Source organism: Thunnus maccoyii, chromosome 8 (genome assembly GCF_910596095.1).
Source record: "Thunnus maccoyii chromosome 8, fThuMac1.1, whole genome shotgun sequence".
In the NCBI taxonomy this organism is placed as follows: domain Eukaryota; kingdom Metazoa; phylum Chordata; class Actinopteri; order Scombriformes; family Scombridae; genus Thunnus; species Thunnus maccoyii.
In genome coordinates this window covers 9,803,921-9,822,784 of record NC_056540.1, presented here as the reverse complement: position 1 = coordinate 9,822,784, position 18,864 = coordinate 9,803,921, and the positions used below count along the sequence as shown (strand labels likewise).

Below are 18,864 nucleotides of genomic sequence, written 5' to 3'. Positions count from 1 at the left end.
CGAAGACATCCTCAACGAAATAAAAAATATCAGTTATAGGGATGGTCAATGAAGGCTCTGATTATTTTATTAGTTTTTCGACACCATGAGATGGATGAGGACGTCACCAAAATGAGAAGGGTGAACAAGAGTTAATATGAGACTGCAGACTGCAGGATGATAAACAGCTAAACAACATTATCCAAACTAAATTAATCGAAAAAAAAAATTAATTTAAGACCTTTCACTCTCTGTCATTTAGTAACAGAACACAAAAATTAAAACATGATTGCTTGTTTCTTTGAACAGTCTGGGTTGCTGGATGTCGTTGCTCCGTATCTGGTAGTGGTGTTTTTTTGGAGGAGTGGAGGCAGTAAAATGGCAGTAAAATGGAGAAGATTATATATAACACATCAGTGGAAATGTAACTTTTATTCCCTGTTTATTTATATTATTAGGACTAAGCATCTATCTGAAGGTGATAATTGGGTTGTTTTTTTTTTTTGCGCCTCAGATGCACAACAGTTTACCTCATTAGTCAGACTGAAGGTGATGCTAACTAATTCGTGTGGAAACTAATGCACTCAGCTCACTGAAGGTGTTTCTGTGTATTTATTTGTGATACAGAGTATAGGATTTAACATTTAGTGGTAAGAATAACAAATACCTTAAATGATGCTGCTTTCATCGATCAATATTGATGAGGGGGGTTTTTTATATTGAAATTGCAAATGTGTGTAATAAGACTGACAAGAACAACAGCAAACCTTTTCATAAATGATAGCAGTGATGATATGTTTGTCTCATATGTTCAGAAAACTAATCTGGACCATGAAAGTGTATTTTGTCTTTTGAAAATAAAAATGTATTTCCAAGGAGAGTTTTAATTTTCTCACTGACTTTTTTTCAGGTGAAATGGCATTAAAATCATTAAAGGCATCAAAGCATATTATCAATATAATTTGCCATTATATTCAACCTGTTCTATTAGGTCAATTAGCTATCTATGCAATAATCTGCACTTACATTTCTAAAATCTCTCTATATGACCAATAACATAAATTATCCTTGTCCTGCCATCAGTCTGAGTGGGCCTACAGCAGACTGTCTCACATGGACTCAAATTCATCAATGCGTTGTTTGGTGTTGCCCTGACGAATCTGACGTAGGGTCTTGTATTTGTCACGGCCTGCCTTCACATTCTCAGCGTGGATCAGGTCATTGGGGGTCTTCTTGCTCTCGTCTACAGCTCCAGCCAGCTCAGTGCTCAGGAACTGAAAGAGAACACAAACACACAGTGAATGAAATCCTCTTACCTGAGACTCTTTAGGAGACTATTCAGAAGCCTTACCCCTCTCCCCTCACCCCTGTACTACCCCCAATCCCCATCTGAAAACACTCTATTGTCCATAGTTATTAAGTCCATTTTTGTATTGAGTCTTCAATGCAACATCATACGGTATCTTGTTTTGGCTGCGAGATAGAGAGCAATTTTATTTCAGTTGTAATAGGCTTAGGTCTGGATGAGATTTGCAACCAATAGAGTGATAATATACCTGCAAAAAGATTTAATTATATAGCGTGCACTTAATTCTTGGTAACATACAAGTTTTTGGTGGTGGCAATTAAGCTGCCATCTTTAAAACAGAGTCAAAACCTCTATACATATTAACAGGCAACGCAGCAAGTGTACCGAGACACTTTAAAGACAACAATGAACAGCCACAAAAATGTTCTTTCCATACCACAAACTGTATGAGGAAGGTCAAGGAGGTAGCAACAACCATAGCTGATAAGCTAAGACACATCACTCAAAGCACATATCTTCTAAGTGAATCTGAAGTCAGTGATTGAAAGCGAATGAAAGTGATTGAAAACAAGACCGAGTGAATGCACCATAAGGGTCTACAGCAGTGGTAGGCAAGTAGTGGCCTGTGGGCCACATTTGACCCTGAGGTTTTGACTGTTATAGTTTACATCAAAACTTTTACATAATTTTTCATAAATCTACTGTAGACAACAAATAAATTCAAGGCTCGTGTAAATCCCAACGAATAAAAACTTGTGACAACTAATATAATGAGTATCTGTACAAGCTTTTGTGCCAGTACATCTTCTAGATGCCAAGCTATTTCTCTGAATATGTGAGAAATCTGACCTGCTGGTGACTCTAGAGGAAAAGTCAAGGGATCACCAAAGTCATTGGGATCCATCCTCTGGGGAACATGAATATCTCTACCAAATTTCATGGCAATTCATCAAGTAGTTGTTAAAATATTTCTGAACCAAAGTGGTAGACCGACTGACAGACAGACCAACATTGCCATCTATAGAGCCATGTCACTAACAAGGCTAAAAATGCAAGAGAGAGTGTGCTCATTTAATGCTATTATCCAGTGGCCATTAGAAAAACTGCCGACTTAGGGCAGTATCACATTTGCATTAGTATTCAGATCAGGTGGATCCTTTACAGAACATATCATTAACAGAACCTAACCTTTAATTAAAAAGTATTGAAGGCATTTTCCTATTCATGTGTCTGCACTCATGAGAGCTCTGGGACATCTTAAGGATTGCTATAATCTCTGGCAGAAAATGGTCTCTGACCTGAGGGTGAGTTAGATAACAGAAAATCTGTCAAACAGGACATTTCACTATATTCACTTAACCTTACCTTCAAGTTTTTCTGCAGTCTCTGGTTCTTCTGGGCCTCTGTTACTCTTTCCTCCTCGCTGCGATCACGGACCATGCCTGGAGAAGTCAGCTCAGCACTTGCCTCTGCGCTGCTCTCATCCGTCTCATCGTGATCATGCATATGAGGGTGGACTGAATCCTGGATGTGGACACCCATGAGTTTAGACTTCAGCTCCTCTTTGGTTCGCTCCAAATCAGCCTCTGCCATCATCGCCTGTCAACACACACGACTTGTAGTTAGGCACTGTGGTTATATATTAAAGTGCAATTAGATTTGTTCCAAACTGTAATATGTACAATTTGAAACATGGGTTACCCACTCTAAAAAACATATTTGTACCACAACACTGAAATAAATTAAGGTACTTTATGAATAAAATATAACTGGAGGTTCTCCGGACGTGTGGCTCTTTCACCTCTTCATTTTAGTACTGTTAAAAGGGGCATTTGACCCAAAGAAAATGTATTTTTCTCTCTCCCTAAACATCAACACACTGTACTGTATATGTAAATCACACCAAAAATATGAAATTTAAATTTGGGTATCCTGTCTGTTCATTTTCAATTTGCATACACTTTAGGTAAATCTTGGGAGGGATCCGTCCTCTGTTGCTCTTCCTGAGGTTTCTTCCATTTTTTCCCCATTAAAGGTGCTGTACAGATTTTAAGTCCCCCTGTGGCAAATTTGTTATATTGGTCTACACAAATAAAATTGACTTAACTTAATGATACCTACAAAATTCACATAATAACAGTCTGAAAGTCTAGTGATATACTTCTTTGGTTGATGCCTTGCTTCTATTTTATCACTTAGTAGTGTCAGACATCCCTCTTTGCTCATGTTTGATTCATCTTTTATCTATCTCATGGTTCTTTCATTGATTCTCACCCTTTTCTGCCATCTATTTGTCTCCTCGTCCTTTTTCTTCTTGGCCTCTTCCAGCTGAGAGATCTTAGAGGTAAGCTCTGCCAGCTCAGTGGCCTACACACACGTGCACACAAATGGGAAGAGAGTTAACAGCGCTCCTCATCTTATTGTGCTCCGTCTGTGGGTGTGTATGTTTGTTAGTGAGAATATGTCTGAGTGTGTGTGTGTGAATGCATGTATCTGTTCAAATGCAGAATCACAGCTCAGGTTAATTTCTTTCAGTATCCTTAGGTATCACTTAATGATATCAATATCTTGACTTGTTTCTATCTTTTAGGTAAACTTGATACCATAATGAGCCCTTGATCACAGAAATTATATTAATAAATTGGTCTCCAGTTTTTAAACTTTTTAGGTTTGGAGAAAATCCACCCGTATCATTTAATCTTTTTATCCGAAAATGAATTGAACCCAGCATGAAAGTGTATTGCGCACGTCTACCAGGCTTTCCTGGCTCTTCATCTGAGTATCAGACTGTTGTAGCAGGGCTGCTTTAGCCTCCACTGCAGCTCTGCGGTCTTTGTCCAGACTCTCAGCCTCCTTCTGTGCGAGTGTCCTCTCCTTCTCTAACTCAAGAGCCCTGCGAGTCTGCTCCTCCAGCTCTGAAACACAAATGCACATGTGCTAACAAACATCCACCACATATATGTAGACAAGTCAACATGGTATAAGCTTTGTAGAAATCTCCAAATCAAAAATACTTCAATATACCAAGCCATTTTTTTAATGTTCCTAAACAGAAAAAATAAAACTGAAGTTGAGAAAAATTTGTATTCAGAAAGTTGTCAGACCATCTTGAGCTCTCTTTGTCTGCTCTTCAATCTGTCTCAATCTCTCCATCAGCTCCATGGTCTCACGGGCAATCTTCTCTGTTTCCTTCTCAGCATTTTCTCGCTTTTTTTTCTCAGTCTCGAGCAGAGCCCTGACAGGAGAATTGTGAATAAATACACATCTGAAAAAACTATATCTCCTGACAGTTCTCTCTTTTCAAGCAGAGAGAACACCCTGTAAACTGTAAAAAAATAAAGAAAATAATAAATAAATTAATAAATAAGGCGTCATAATTTCCTCCTTTCTTACCTTTCCATCTGCCTCTTGTTCTTCTCCTCCCTGGCCTGGGCCTTCATCTGCTGCACCTCGATGGTGTCAGGTTTACGTCTGCGCATGTACAGGTCATGGTTCCCCATACACAACGCCAGGATACGTTTGTTGATGCGAAGACGGGGTACATAGAAAACAAAGTCCTTTAACACAAAAAAACCATTAATTACATATTGAATGATTTATGACACATCATTGGCATCTCATCTGTTTTACAGTAAAACATATGTTTAAATAATATGGTGGGACTGTTCAGTTTTTTGGGGAATTTTACTATTTCCTAAACTCTTGGATGCTTTCATTAAGTCTGTGCATGCAGTCAGAAGGCATCTTGAATTGTGGGGCTAAATTCATGTTTGTGAATGAGATCAAGTGGTAGCTGTTCTCTCATTACATTACTCACTGTAATTTATGCATTTGGAAAATTGGTAATTTCACCAGTAACAAGCATATGGGATTCTCTTGCATCTTTTTATAGCCACAGTGAATTAATAATGATAAGCATATCTTTGAAGAAGTAATTGTAGGATCTTGTTTGTAGTTGTGAAAATGTTTTCATTAAAAATGTTAATGCTAAGATAATTAGTACTAAGTATTCAACCCTAAGCACTGGAGAAGGAAAAGCTATTAATCCCGCATCCATGAACTTAGTTAAACTAGGATAAACTAGTTCAACATATCATCAAGCTGCAGAAAGGCATTCAGTTTGTCTGACTTTAGGCATGTCAGATAAATAGCAGTCCCCCCCCCCCCCCCCCCAAATAGGCCTAAACCATCCTTTTAAGTGTTCCTGGCAAAAAAGACATGACTGTATTTCATGTAGTGATGTGCTTCGTAAAATCTGTAGCTGCTGCAGATAAATACTTACTAAGAAGCACTAATAAAAGTGTTCTTGCATACCGGAGCTTTCTTGTCGATTGGTTTGATGACGAACTTCTTGTCATTGAAGGAAATATTTCTGATTTCACTCCAGGGAAAGCCAATCTTTGGGGTCATCCTGTAAAATATTGGTATGACTTACCATTAAAGTATGGTACAGTTAATGAAGTTATCATGATTTTACACTCTAAATATAGTTATGACTTGAACAAAACATCAAATAAAACAATACTGAGAGTCTACAGCCAAGTTAGCAGCTCTGTGAAGTTGTACTCAGGCAAAGCAGTGCTTTGAGCTAAATGCTAACATCGACATGCTAAAATACTCACAATGAAAATACTAACATGCTGATGCTAAGCAAGTATAATGTATAATGGTGTGTAATGTATAACATATTCACCATTTTAGTTTAGTGCATTAGCATACTAGCATATGCTAATACACAAGTACAGCTGAGGCTGATGTCATTGCAAGTATTTGATCATAAATCAAAGTATTGGATGAAATGAAATTGTGTAATGATGACAAAGCAAAATGAAAAATTTAGGATTCACAAAACTTATTCATGGTAATCCATCCAATGGTTATTGAGATATTCCACCCAAAACCACTAATGTCAACCTCATGGTGGAACTACATAAAAAGTCAGGAGGTCACCAAAACATTTAGAATGTATTGTCTGGGAACCATGAAAGTCTATACATCATTTTTGTGTCAGTCCATCTTCTAGCTGTTGAGATATTTCACAAGAAAAGTGAAAACTTTCACCTGCTGGTGGCACTTGAGGAAAAATAAGAACACCAAACTCAGTAGGATTTATCCTCTACAGACAATGAATGACTGTACAAAATTTCATGGTAATCCATCCAATAGTTGTTGAGATATTACTGTCTGGACCAAAGAAGTGGACTGACTGACAGACAAAGAGACAGACCAACGGGCAGACCAACACTGCCATCCAGCAATGAACCTTGATTTACACTAGGTCTGTCAGAGGTATATAGCGTGTTCTTGAATTGTGACCCACTTGTCCTTTTTGTCATAGATGTTGAGTCCCAACGCGTCCACTCCCAACCACAACTCTGATCCTTTCTTGTTCTTGATGCTGAAGTAGTTGACACCATACATCTCTAGATCCTGAGCTATCTTCAGGTACTCCACCATGGCGTCCTCTCTGTGGTGTGGAATAATATTACAATACAATGTGCTACAGAACACCTGCTTGCAAAAAGTGCATTAATGGCCTTATGTAGTAAGACTGCAGTACCTCAGCATTCCCTTGTGCTCTTTATGCCACACCTGGATTCTTTCTTCCCACTGATTCTTATTCAGCTTGTGCTGCTCTAAAACCCTGGTTTTATCAGGAAAGAGGACACAGCAGTTAGAATTCAGATGACTGAATAAAGTTAAACTTTTGTGAATACTGATGTCCCCAGGACTTACTACCTTTGTGGCAGCAGCTTCTCTCTTGTAAGGTATCCTGGTACATGATAGTCTTTCCTGTAGTCTCCATGTTTGACCTGGACTGCATATGAAGCCAAAAGCACTGCAGTCTCAGGTGGACAATATATGTCATCATTAAGGATGCTCTCTTTTACCTAAGACACAAAATGACAGAAATACCTGTTTTAAAACACAAATCCCTTATGTAACATGGTGATGTCTGTGTAAGGTTGTCATACATGACGATATTAGTGTTAATGTGACTTGCAGAGAGAGAAACCCTGTGTGTTCTGATGTTTATTTTGTGCACCTGGATCCATTTTTTGTGTGCATGTACTCCCTTATGGAGGGATGTGAGGGATCTGCATGAGTCATCATGAAACCACACTGGTCGTTAAGAGAGTTTATCGCATTTGTTTGACTGAGATTCCATATTTATCTTTGCATCTGCAGGGTTAGTGTACCACACTTGCATAAGACAGTGTTATTTACAACTGTGATATCCACTTTGTCCATATGTTTATAATCTTTTCCTAATAATGAGTGTTCAACTGATTGTGGGTTGTTATTTGGCATGAATTTTACTGCTCTTTCAGCAATATGCACAGTAAATTTTTGTGTGAATTGTGAAAACATCACTGCTCTTGTACATGTATTCATCTCCAACCTGCAGAAAGAAGAGGCGCTGCGTTGCCTCCTGGATCAGTTCATCTGCCACATCCTCAGGGTAAAACTTGCCCCTGAATTTAATCAACAAAGGATTGTCCCTCTTCACATCTTGAGCTGTCACCTGGGATTGAGACATTATCGCCAAGGGGTGCCGGAATGAAGAATTAGATGCTAGTTAGCCTCAATGGGGAGACACAGTAGGATTACCAAAACTACAATCATGGTTACATCTTAATTTAAATCCAGCTGTCAGGGGAGTCAAGTTATGCCATCAAGGGATGTAAGACACACAAACTTTCTCCTCACCCTCTTGTTCAGCTTGAGCCAGGTGGAGAAGCCTTTGCTGTCCTGATACTGGAGGCCAAAGAACCAGGTTTCCCTCAACCCAATTGTCTTCACTATCTAAAAATAACAACACATAACATGATCACACATTTGTCCATCCAATTGTCTGTTTGTTTGTAACTTACAGCGTACCTGATCAAAAAGCTGTTTGCCAGTCGTGCTGGGCAGGATGGCAAACTCCAGCTCAGCATCCATGGTTGTAACTCGGACATTTATCTGTCAGAGAAAACACTCACACTGAGATACAGGAGGAAAAGATCCTGTTTGTGCAATCATCTGTGTCACTGGACAAGCATCAAGGAGCATGCAGAGCAACAACTGGGTGGAAAGAGCACTACTAAATTTGTAATAACTTTGTTGGTTCTTTGAAACAATGGTAAATTTGTTGGTTTTTTGACAGCAAAATGACCAAAAAGAGTGTTTCTTACATTCTTCTGTTCAACCAGGAGCATCCAATCACAAGAGGTTGGTGGGGACTACAATCAAAAAATGAAGCCCACAGTATATTTTAGACTTTACTGAGAACATGGGGTTCATTCCATGATGAATAAGTATTAACGATTGGGTAAAAACATTGTCACCCATTTAGCGTTAATATCTTGCATAGTAGTATCAAACCATATACACATATCTATAGTTAGTTGGTACAGACTGATTTGTAAAATACTGTAGAAAAAAGCAGCATTGAGGAGAAATTGTTTGCTCCATTCCTCATAAACCTTTCTGAGATTTATAAAGCAAGGAAGGCTTTCTTTAGTATCTATAATAATAATAATAATAATAATAATAAAATTAATAATAACATTAATAATAACAATAATAATAATAATAATGTACCACAGCCTTACTGAACAGAGAGTTCCCATAAATATTTATGAAATCCCAACTTTGCTTCTGTATATGTCTATGTAGATAATGAACAAGAAACAGTGTATGATTTTATACACTTTGCTCTAAAAATCTTCCTTAGATTTACGGACTAACGCCTTCTTGTAGCCTTCAAATTACCGAGCAAGTCCACAAATTCCAATCAAACCACTACAGTTGCAACTTAAATGTTTCAACCAAATATGAAACATAATGAAAATGAAAATATAAACAATTAAAGGTAACTACTTACAGTTGACATTTGTGTTTTTTTAATCTGTAGCCGAAACACTTCTTCAGAGAGGTACTTGTAGTAGCCTTTTCGCTGTGGAGTCATATGAAACTGCTTGCAATACCAACAAGGATTAGACTGAATGAGAATGGACCATTGTATTGTTCCCAAGTACGTCTCTCTTATTTAATCCAATGGCAGACATTTTAGAGAGGCAGCCTTCATCTGAGAACCCTTTTCCTCCTATATTGATTAGGTTTTGTCTGTGTATCACTCATTTAGGACCTGGACTTGATCTTTCTTCTAAAAGAATTTAGACGGGAACAGAAATCAACAGTAACTCAGCAGCACCTGATGTTCCAGTAGCAGTGAAGTTCCTGCTAATCTAATAATCCTTTCAGTTCATGATTTAAGCAGGTGTTATTGTGGCAAACACTGATTTCAGGGTTGGTGTGGTGGTGTGTTTGTTTTGCAGGCCACTAACTGCTCATGATGTAACAAGAGAATATCTGTGGAGACCATAGCCAGGATTTTAGAAATACTAATATTTGTTCAAGGAGCCCCCACACCCACCCATCCAATGTTTTACTCAAGCACAGTGCAGAAGTACAAGTCTATGTAAACGCTGTTCCATGTTATTAACCTTTTCTTCACTACATTTGAGATGGAAATTTTGCACTTTTTGCTCCACTACTTGACAGTTGTAGTCACACTAAGTTACAGATAAAATAAATACAATATACTACTATGGGAAAAGCAACCCGACGGTAGCTATGTAATATTGTTTATGTTTAACTTATTAACACATTGGTAACAAACCAATATTAGAGGCTAATAAAAGGCTAGTATATCACTGTACATCCTTAACAAGCATTATAACTTTTGATGCTTACTTTGTTTTTTGCTTGTAGGCCTACTTCCATTATATTAAAACTAAAGTGTTAATGTATTAATATAATGATATAGGCTACTAATATTTGAATGCAAGACTTTTACTTGTAAATTAGTATTATGATATTTGCAGGATCTGGAGCTCTTTCTCTATTTGTAGCTGAATCCTGGTAGCTAAAGTGACAAAGTTAACTTCAGAAAGAAACTTGGTGCATTTCATAAACATTACATGCTAATGTTAATTTGTTTCCATCTCAATGTGACAGATAGTTTAAGGCGTTGGTTCTTAAAGTGGGTTCCGTGGACCCCCAGTGGTCCTTGAGGGGGCTCCAAGGGTCCCCAGCAAAAAGGGGGATAATTTATTTTCACTGTAATTCCATCCATAAGTAACACAATGACAGAATGTATGACTATTTTGGTTTATGGGTTTCATATACTATCTGTAATAAAACATCTAAAAGCAAAAATCAGATGGGGACCGTGGGACAAAGTCTTATCAAATGGGGGTCCGTGGTCTAATTAGGGGTCCTTGATGTGAAAAAGTTTGAGAACCACTGGTTTAAGGGAAATGGATACTTTGTATATCAGTTTAATCACAGGTTGTGTGCGGTAGAGAGCTCACACACACACACACACACACACACACACACACACACACACACACCTCACGTAGCCACGGGTTCACATTGCGGGCGCGTGCTCGTGTGCGCGCTCACACAGGCTGTTGTGTTTTTAACAACAGGGAGACCACTGTGGCCTTTACGGTGACTGAGCTGGCCGGCTGAACGACACGGACTGTTTAAATCATGGCAGACGAACAAGAAATCATGTGCAAATTAGAAAATATCTTGGAAATACGGTAAGACTCGGATATTGAATGAAAATGAATGGTAGCCAGGTGTTTGAGAGACGCTATCTTAGCTAACATTAGCAAGCCACGAACAAGCCCCCTGGCTTCGCTTTTGTTTCTGAGTTAGCTCCTATTAGCCGGTCTGCTGCGGACCCTTTCTTTAATGGCTTTCTGCCATTGTCGTCTTACGTTAGCTTGTCTTCCGATACTAGGATTGGCAAGCAATCACTACAGGCTAATAAGTAATAGATAAATACACACAAGTTGTAGCTTTTGTACGTGTTCAAATCATACATGCATCAACCTTCCAGATGTGTATCAACAGAATGCCAGATGTGCGCCGCTAATTATTGGTGGTTAAGCTAGCTAGCTACTTAGCTGGCGAGCTTAGCAACCTGTCATTCAACACGGTGTTTGTTTACCTTGATGTTTTCTTTGCAGCAACGCTTAATACCGGAGTAACAGATGTACTATACAGTGATTCATGTACAGAATACATTAATTCACGTAGGAGTAATTAGTCAATTCACTTGTTACGTCTACTAATTATACAGAAATTGAAAGCATTGTATAACAGATGGAATATGTGTGGTGTTTTAGATCTTGTTTTCGTGAGGAAATCTGTCTCTTTTTATCTGCATCTGTGAGGGAGATAACCTGTCAGCTTGTGTCTTTTGTCTGTGCCGCTGGCTACAGGAACAAGACTATCCAGATGCAGAAGATTAAGTCTCGTCTGAAGATTGAGTTTGAGGCTCTGGAATCTGAGGAGAAGCATTTAAAAGAGTACAAACAAGAGATGGATCTCCTTTTACAGGAGAAGATGGCACATGTGGAGGAGCTGCGGCTCATCCATGCAGATATCAATGTGGTGAGTGCCACATTCAGAGATAAGCACTCTCTATATAGGAAGTGGCACTAAAATCCCACTTCAGCGTTTAGATGAGTAAAATTTAGCATCAACATTGAGAGTAATGATGTTGGACAAACATATATCTATAACAGATATAGTGAGTGCATTTCAGTGTCTGTATTATAATATATTGACTATTTGTGTTAGCAACTAGCAGTTTCAGGATTTTAAAGTCTGTAGCGTGTATGAGGAAGTTGCATGTGTACTTTCTCTTATACCTAATCCTGTCCTCTCAGATGGAGAGCACCATCAAGCAGTCAGAGAATGACTTGAACAAGCTGCTAGAGACAACTCGCCGCCTGCATGATGAGTACAAACCTCTGAAGGAACATGTTGACGCCCTTAGGATGACTTTAGGTCTACACAGACTCCCTAACCTGAATGAAGAAGAGGAGAAGCTGTCTCTGGAGTCAGTATACACACACACATACACACACACACATGCATGCACACTGAATTCCTTTGAGAAGATGTTGTGTTGCTTGGTACTTTAATTTGAGAACTAGTACATGTTTACAGTCATGTTTTATATCAGCTTTAGGTCTCATAAAATATTCTTGTTAACGCAGAGGTTTTTGCAGCCAATAATTGATGAATAGTATACCGAAGTTCAGAAAACATCAGCGAATGTTTACCCATTTACAGAAACTGAGAATTTCCACCCAGTCGACGAGAACTAGTCCAGTGCAGTCCCAAAACATACTGAGGCATTGCTTCGGTCTATTAATAAGGATAGTTTATTCTGCAGTAAACAGTTGCTGAACTACAACCATGCAGTAGTATCAGTGCTCAGATAAATATAATTCATGACCTGATGACAGCATCTGTCACTGCGTCAGAGTGACTCAGCAACAACAGAACTACTGGAAATTTGTTACTGATATGTTATTATTATTGAAGATGTTAGTTATGTAATAGGCCGACATGAAATCATGTGGATCACTTTTTTTGTTACTAGGGTTGCACACAAACGGCCTTAAAATATTTAGACACAACCAGAGGACAGAGAGCGATTTGGTTATTATTTAAAAAGGCATAAGAGGAATTCTGTTAATGTGATTTTGACGGAGTTAGAAAACTTATATTTTCTCATATTTGAGATAAAGCAGTTCACTGAGAGAGATCAGTCTAATGTACAGTAACTCTATTTCTAGTTTTTTCTGTCTCTTTCGATAAGGATAAGGAGTGTCAGTAAACAAAGTAGGGCAGGGAATCCTACATCAGATGTCTTGAGACCAAAGATTTCACAAATGAATCTGTAGTATTAAATACAAATTTTGGATTACACTTATTAGTAGAGAAAGTTCAGAAAACTTGCTTGCTTTTTCTTACATTTTTATGTTCAATGATTTTCATATGTTCATAGTGCGCCAATTTTGTTAAGCTCCCGTAACAGTCTAACTTTAAGCAATCATTGCTTTATTTACATAAAAGTGTACAACACACCAATGTTTTTTGACCTGCATTTTCCTGAAGCAAGATGATCTAAGGTTGAGGAGCAAAGTCCATCGTAACAATTACATAATCATTAGTCAATCATATGAATTTTTTCTTCCATCACAACAAAATTCAGGCCCAGTTTGCCTGTAATTGTTCTGTTGTTGATCTGGTCTTTCATTCAAAGGTAGAGCTGTAAAGATGTGACATTCCTGTCCTTCCCTAACATGACAATACATAGCAAATTTCCAAATGAATTGTCATTTTTTAAAATTTCGGTTGGTAAAGAGTTTTTTTTTTTACATCACCTCCAATTGAAATTTTCTTGACTTTATTCGTGAGGAAGTGTGCTGAACCGCTGCTACTGCACGATGACAGCATTGTTGGCAGACCGGCCTATCAGCTTGGCCGTGTGCTGTGTGGAAGCTCAGATGATGAGTTCATTTCTGGCCAGGTGTTCGTCTTCTCTTTTCCCCTTCTTGGCAGCGCGCTCCCTGATGTTCCCTGAGTTTATGAGATCCTTAGAAAGTTGTGGCTCACCACTGTTGTTCTTCAGTGGTTTTCTTTTGTAGACAGGACTCGACACAGCGAGAGAGTAATGAAGGTGTCTGTGGAGATTTAAAACTATCAGTTGCACATCTTGCTGCCAGCAGAGTAATTTTGCCTATTAGAGCCCACTGTAATTGTATTTCAAGGTGCGATGGAGCAACTTTGAAGAAAATTAAATCACACCTCACAGGCCTGTGGGGTGTTAGGTACATTTTTATATCTGCACAAAATTGAGCACTCTACACCTCAGTGTTAGCAAAAAAAAAAAAAAAATCCAACTGAAATATTAACTTATATAAAAACAAGACTGACATTGAATTCATACCATTAATGTGAAATATGACATGGTGCTTGTAAATATGCATTAATGTTCATAGCTTCAGTGGATCATTGTTACAGAAAATATAAGCCTTCAAATTTGTTCTGTGAATGCTCAAAGTTCTACTCTATCACAAACCTATTTTGAGAGAAACCAGAGAGCGTAATGAAATAGGATATCACTTCTTTTTATTTTTGAAAATGGGCCAGTCAGGCATAAAGTCCAAGGCCAAATTTCTCTCCCAGCCCTCCCCTCCCCTGCCCACACACACAGAGACACACTCACATGCATGCGAACACTTTCACAATGACTGTACTTTTGCTCAGGGGTGTACATACAAAGAGAATGTGTGAGCTTGACAATAATGTTCTCCAATTTAAGTCTCTTTTGTGTATTCGGTTTTGTTCGTCCACGTCTCTTGATACACAGCATAGATGGGATAATCTCAACTGTAGTATGATTTATAAGCTCCAAATAAGAATCACAGCTAGCCATGTGTCTTTCTTTCTTTGCTTTGAACAGTTACTTTGAGAAGCAAAAAGCAGAGTGGCAGAAGGAGCCACATGAGCCCGCCATCCCAGAATCCCTTGCTGCCGCTGCAGCAGCAGCACAGCAGCTCCAGGTGTCCAGGAAGCAAGATGCCCGCCAGACGGCCACCTTCAGACAGCAACCCCCACCTATGAAGGTATTGCTCATTACAAAGTAAAATATCTGCAGAAAGGATGTTTAAAAAAGTAAAATAAATAAGTTTAAATAGTCAGTGGATAGAGAAGCAATTTTCAATTAAAGTTAATTAGGCTTCTTTCTTGAAAAATGAAAAACCACCCATTTTAATTTCCAAGATGTAACTGGCTGAAAGGATGTTGTAGAAAATGGTAAGAAAACAAAGTCAGACAACACCCTAAATCTTAACAGAAGAACAGACTTTGTCAGAGACAACTGACAGAGTTACTTGCTTATTGCTGATCTCTACAAGACAGCAAGGACATAATATGAAGTGATTACTCTAAATTCCTCCTCCTGCCTCCAGGCTTGCCTGTCCTGCCACCAGCAGATTCATCGTAATGCTCCCATCTGCCCACTGTGCAAGGCCAAGAGTCGCTCCCGCAACCCAAAGAAGCCCAAGAGGAAGCCAGATGAGTAGATCCGACTCTACCTTCAGATCCATTAGGGTTTAAAGGGAACTGACCCAATACACTGATCTAAGATCAGTCATGTACATTACCGTATATGGCTGAAATAACAGATCTGTGCTTCAGGACAATTTCCACACACAGCCCCCACTTTAACAAAATGTATTTGTTCCTAACCTGTCAACAACCGATCAAGGATCTGGTAATGTCTTCGTTGTTTGTTTTTATCAGTGCTTTGGATGTGTTTATATGTAACTGTATGACTTCCATAGTAGGTTTACTAGCCCCTAACCACGTAACTGCAATAATGCAAAAAGAAACTTGACAAAACGTCCAAATAATTTTGCCCATGTTACTATTGTTTATTGCCTTAGATATCGTACTGTATTTTCTTTTTTTGTGTTTGTTTTGCAATGCATGCATGCTTCCATGGTCGTCTATTGTGTAATTTTTGTGCCATTATAAAGATCTAATAGGTTTAATTGCAAAATTAAATAAAACACAATGTTGTTTTAATGTTTACAGTGTTCAAGTGACCACAGAACTGGAGAAAAAAAGGCCAGACCCATTCGCTTTAAATAGTGTTGTGTGTTAAACTTTAATACAGTGATATGAAAATAAATGGCTGTTTTGTACTGACTTTGTTAATATGTCATTTTTTATGTTTTCGGGTTGTCCGTCAGATCTATTCTTGTTAACGTGATATCTCAGGAACGCCTTGAGGGAAGTTCCTCAGATTTGGCACAAACGTCCACTTGGACTCAAGGATGAACTGATTAGATTTTGGTGGTCAAAGGTCGCTGTGACCTTACATCCGTCCCATTGTCATGAATGTGATATCTCATGAACGCCTGGAGGAAATTTCATTACATCTGGCACAAACGTCCGCTTGTACTCAACGATGAACTGATTAGAAATTTGTGGTCAAAGGTCACTGTGACCTCACAAAACATGTTTTGGCCATAACTCAAGAATTCAAATGTTCATTATGACCAAGTTTCACACAAATGTCTAATAGAATAAAATGACATTTTAATAAAATGTCAAAGGTCAACTTCACTATGACATCATAATGTTGTGCAAAAAACACTTCTGGCCATTATTCAACATCATAACTCAGGAACAGGAGGGCAGATTATAACCATATTTCACATTTGGCGAAAGCTGAATTGGTGACATTAATCTTGGGTTCCCACCTTGAAACTGTGGTGATTATATAGATCTTCTGTGCTGCTGGGTTGAAGATGTGTGTGAAGAATCCGTATTTTACATATTGTAGCTTCTTTGCAGCAACATCCACATCTGAAGCATTGTCTACTGTCATGGCTGATGATCAGAATCAGCTTTATTGGCCAAGCATGTGAACACATACAAGAAATACACGTAATACCTTTTATTAACATCCGTCAAAGTCTTCATCTTCAAATATATGAGTCTGGACAGACATGGATGTAAACTGCAACTTGACTAGTTGGTGGAGGCGTAGAACTGTGAGGTAGTAGTTCTAGTTTAGATTTAAAACCAAGGCTAGATATTTATTCCTGTTATGTAGAGTAACTGAGGACATGAGCATCAACATATGGATCAGTGTTTATTGGGCTATTGGGTGGGTTTAGCCTGTGTGTGAAAAAAGAGCAGAAGGATTGTGGGAGTCTACCATAACATTGTCCCTTTTATTATATTAATACTGTGCCTGTAGTGTCTGCAGCTATCTGTCTGAAAAAGGACAGTGAGGTCTTACTAAATGAGTTCCTGTAGTTAGTGTTTTTGTCAGAGTAACCCTTCATTTCATCTGTTGCCAGGGCAACATCACGTTCCTTTGTCGTTGCTAAGGGAACCACAGGTTGCTATGACCTGCATATTTCCACCAAGTAGTTCCTCCCAAATCCAGTGAGGGGCATCGGAGGGCTTTGGAATACTTTGCAGAAACTCCCCCGATGTGCAAACTCCTATAAAAGAGAAAGAGTGGCTTAATTTGGTAAATGCGATCCGATCAGTTAAATAAACAAATATAAGTCAGTAACAATGAGACTGTCCATAAAGTCACTTACTCCATGGCTCATGCGCGTGTTTAGTCTGCCCTTCAGTGCTTGGAACTGCAGTTGTGTCTTCTTCCTCCTGATAAAAGTTTTCAAGGACAGGGCAGCCTGTTTCTGCTCACACTCACTGCAGACAGCGGGATCATGGAGCTCCACCTCTGCAGCCTGCCACAGCACATAAGCACATGAGGCGAAGAAAGACGGCATTTTTTTTTTTCAAATGCCACATGGTAAAAGTGAGTCACTGATGCGTGTCTCCTCACCCGCCTCATCTCCTCCTTGAAAGCTTTAAGCCTGAGCATTGTTATGAGCTGCAGGGGGACGGGATGAACTTCAGGGCCTTGAGACATGAGTCCGGGGGAGGTTCGGTTTCTCCCTTGGTTTGTACCGCCGGGGAGAGAGGGGTGATACTCTCTGTGACCTCTAACCCCGTCCCCGGCTAAAACCTGCCCTTTCTGTTTGTGTCTCCCTCTTTCCCCCTCCTTTTCAAGCTGCTGCTGTTTGTTTAAGACGACAGAAATCTTTCTTCTGCAGTAGTTTCTAAGGGCCTCCTCCTCCTCCATTTTGTGCAAAACACAACTCCTGGAAGCGTTTTCAGTCGTGTTACGCCGCACACTGACGCTGACGTGTAACTACTGCAACGCGAATTTCATTGAAAACTTAAACGACTATTAGAAACAACCGCTGTGTCTGAGAAACCAGGCAATATAAAATGATTTTTCATCAGAAACAATACGGCTTTCCTCTCGAAGCTCGCTGTGTTTATAAATCACAGAGCCCTCTTCTTTTAGTGTTTACGACAGCTGCACTTCCTGACATCAGTGCGTCATTACCGCCATCTGGTGGCGAAGCACATGGACGCACGTTAATTTATAGTATTTATCATTTATATAGTATTAATTATATAATATAATATACTGTTTATTTATTGCAACTTTAAACACTCATCTGTGGCAAGTAAAAACTGCAGATTTGGTAACAGAGTATGTGTAACATGCACCATATTACATATACAGTCACCAAGCATTTTATTGGGAACACCTGTGCCATAAATTATACTATTACGACGTTAATATATTTTCTGTTTTTGTTGACATTGTCAGAGAGGTGAATATTCTACTTACTCTTACTTACTCTAGGTTAATTATTGAGGTCATAGTGGGTGGTGGTGTACTTGTTATGGTTCTATGTCCCTCCATCAGTCCACCAGATACCATCAGGCTTTTCTGCCTTTTTAAGACTAGACTGAGTGGGAAGAAGGACAGATAAGAGGTTGCAGTTTATATTTAAGGACCACTTGAGATACTGTTGCTTGCTACATTGACTCTCATAAAAAACTAAGTGTAAAAGTGAACTGAAACTCTGAGCGACAGTCTTTATGTTGTTACATGCTTTAATGTGCAGGCCACTCCGCTTGACAGATTTACTAGTTTGTGTTTATGTCAACAGCAATTTATATTTCTAGTCTTTATGGTGAAGGTTCCAAGGTTGGCAATGTAATGCTGAAGTTTATTTGCTGTGTTTGCTCAGTATGATTTGTGCCCTTTAAGTTACATTTATATAATTCTGAGACAGTTTGATTTATGTATTAAGAGGTTT

The 18,864-nt window shown here is 38.8% G+C and overlaps 2 protein-coding genes across 5 annotated transcripts; one reads left to right on the top strand and one right to left on the bottom strand.

Annotated features, from left to right (window-relative positions):
* Window positions 1-58: 58 nt before the first annotated feature.
* On the bottom strand, window positions 59-11,610 carry LOC121902089 (moesin-like). Of its 4 annotated transcripts, none has more exons than XM_042419286.1 (16): window positions 11,536-11,610; window positions 9,159-9,230; window positions 8,467-8,514; window positions 8,171-8,254; window positions 8,000-8,095; window positions 7,692-7,814; window positions 7,028-7,179; window positions 6,849-6,932; window positions 6,609-6,755; window positions 5,603-5,699; window positions 4,682-4,845; window positions 4,393-4,523; window positions 4,037-4,203; window positions 3,563-3,655; window positions 2,654-2,887; window positions 59-1,253 (listed from the first exon to the last, which is right to left on the bottom strand). In XM_042419286.1, the coding sequence occupies exons 2-16, from the start codon at window positions 9,165-9,167 to the stop codon at window positions 1,089-1,091; spliced, it is 1,794 nt and encodes a 597-aa protein (XP_042275220.1). In that variant the 5' UTR covers window positions 9,168-9,230; window positions 11,536-11,610; the 3' UTR covers window positions 59-1,088. The 4 variants fall into 4 exon arrangements, with proteins under 4 accessions (XP_042275220.1, XP_042275219.1, XP_042275218.1 ...); XM_042419285.1 differs by having other exon boundaries at window positions 11,173-11,567; XM_042419284.1 differs by lacking the exon at window positions 11,536-11,610 and adding an exon at window positions 11,301-11,318 and having other exon boundaries at window positions 9,159-9,248.
* Window positions 10,693-15,865, top strand: zc4h2 (zinc finger, C4H2 domain containing). Its single transcript, XM_042419289.1, has 5 exons — window positions 10,693-10,887; window positions 11,575-11,746; window positions 12,025-12,197; window positions 14,616-14,778; window positions 15,124-15,865. Exons 1-5 carry the CDS (start codon window positions 10,835-10,837, stop codon window positions 15,235-15,237), a joined length of 675 nt encoding a protein of 224 aa, XP_042275223.1. The 5' UTR covers window positions 10,693-10,834; the 3' UTR covers window positions 15,238-15,865.
* The last annotated feature ends 2,999 nt before the right edge of the window (window positions 15,866-18,864 follow it).

Coding starts and splice junctions, on each gene's coding strand:
- LOC121902089 (XM_042419284.1), bottom strand. CDS start 9,242: ATGACTCCACAGCGAAAAGGCTACTACAAGTACCTCTCTGAAGAAGTG. Junction 7,180..7,691: donor AGCGCCTCTTCTTTCTGCAG/GTTGGAGATGAA, acceptor TTTGTGTCTTAG/GTAAAAGAGAGCATCCTTAA. Junction 6,756..6,848: donor GAGCACAAGGGAATGCTGAG/GTACTGCAGTCT, acceptor TCCACACCACAG/AGAGGACGCCATGGTGGAGT.
- zc4h2 (XM_042419289.1), top strand. CDS start 10,835: ATGGCAGACGAACAAGAAATCATGTGCAAATTAGAAAATATCTTGGAA. Junction 12,198..14,615: donor GAGGAGAAGCTGTCTCTGGA/GTCAGTATACAC, acceptor TGCTTTGAACAG/TTACTTTGAGAAGCAAAAAG. Junction 14,779..15,123: donor AGCAACCCCCACCTATGAAG/GTATTGCTCATT, acceptor TCCTGCCTCCAG/GCTTGCCTGTCCTGCCACCA.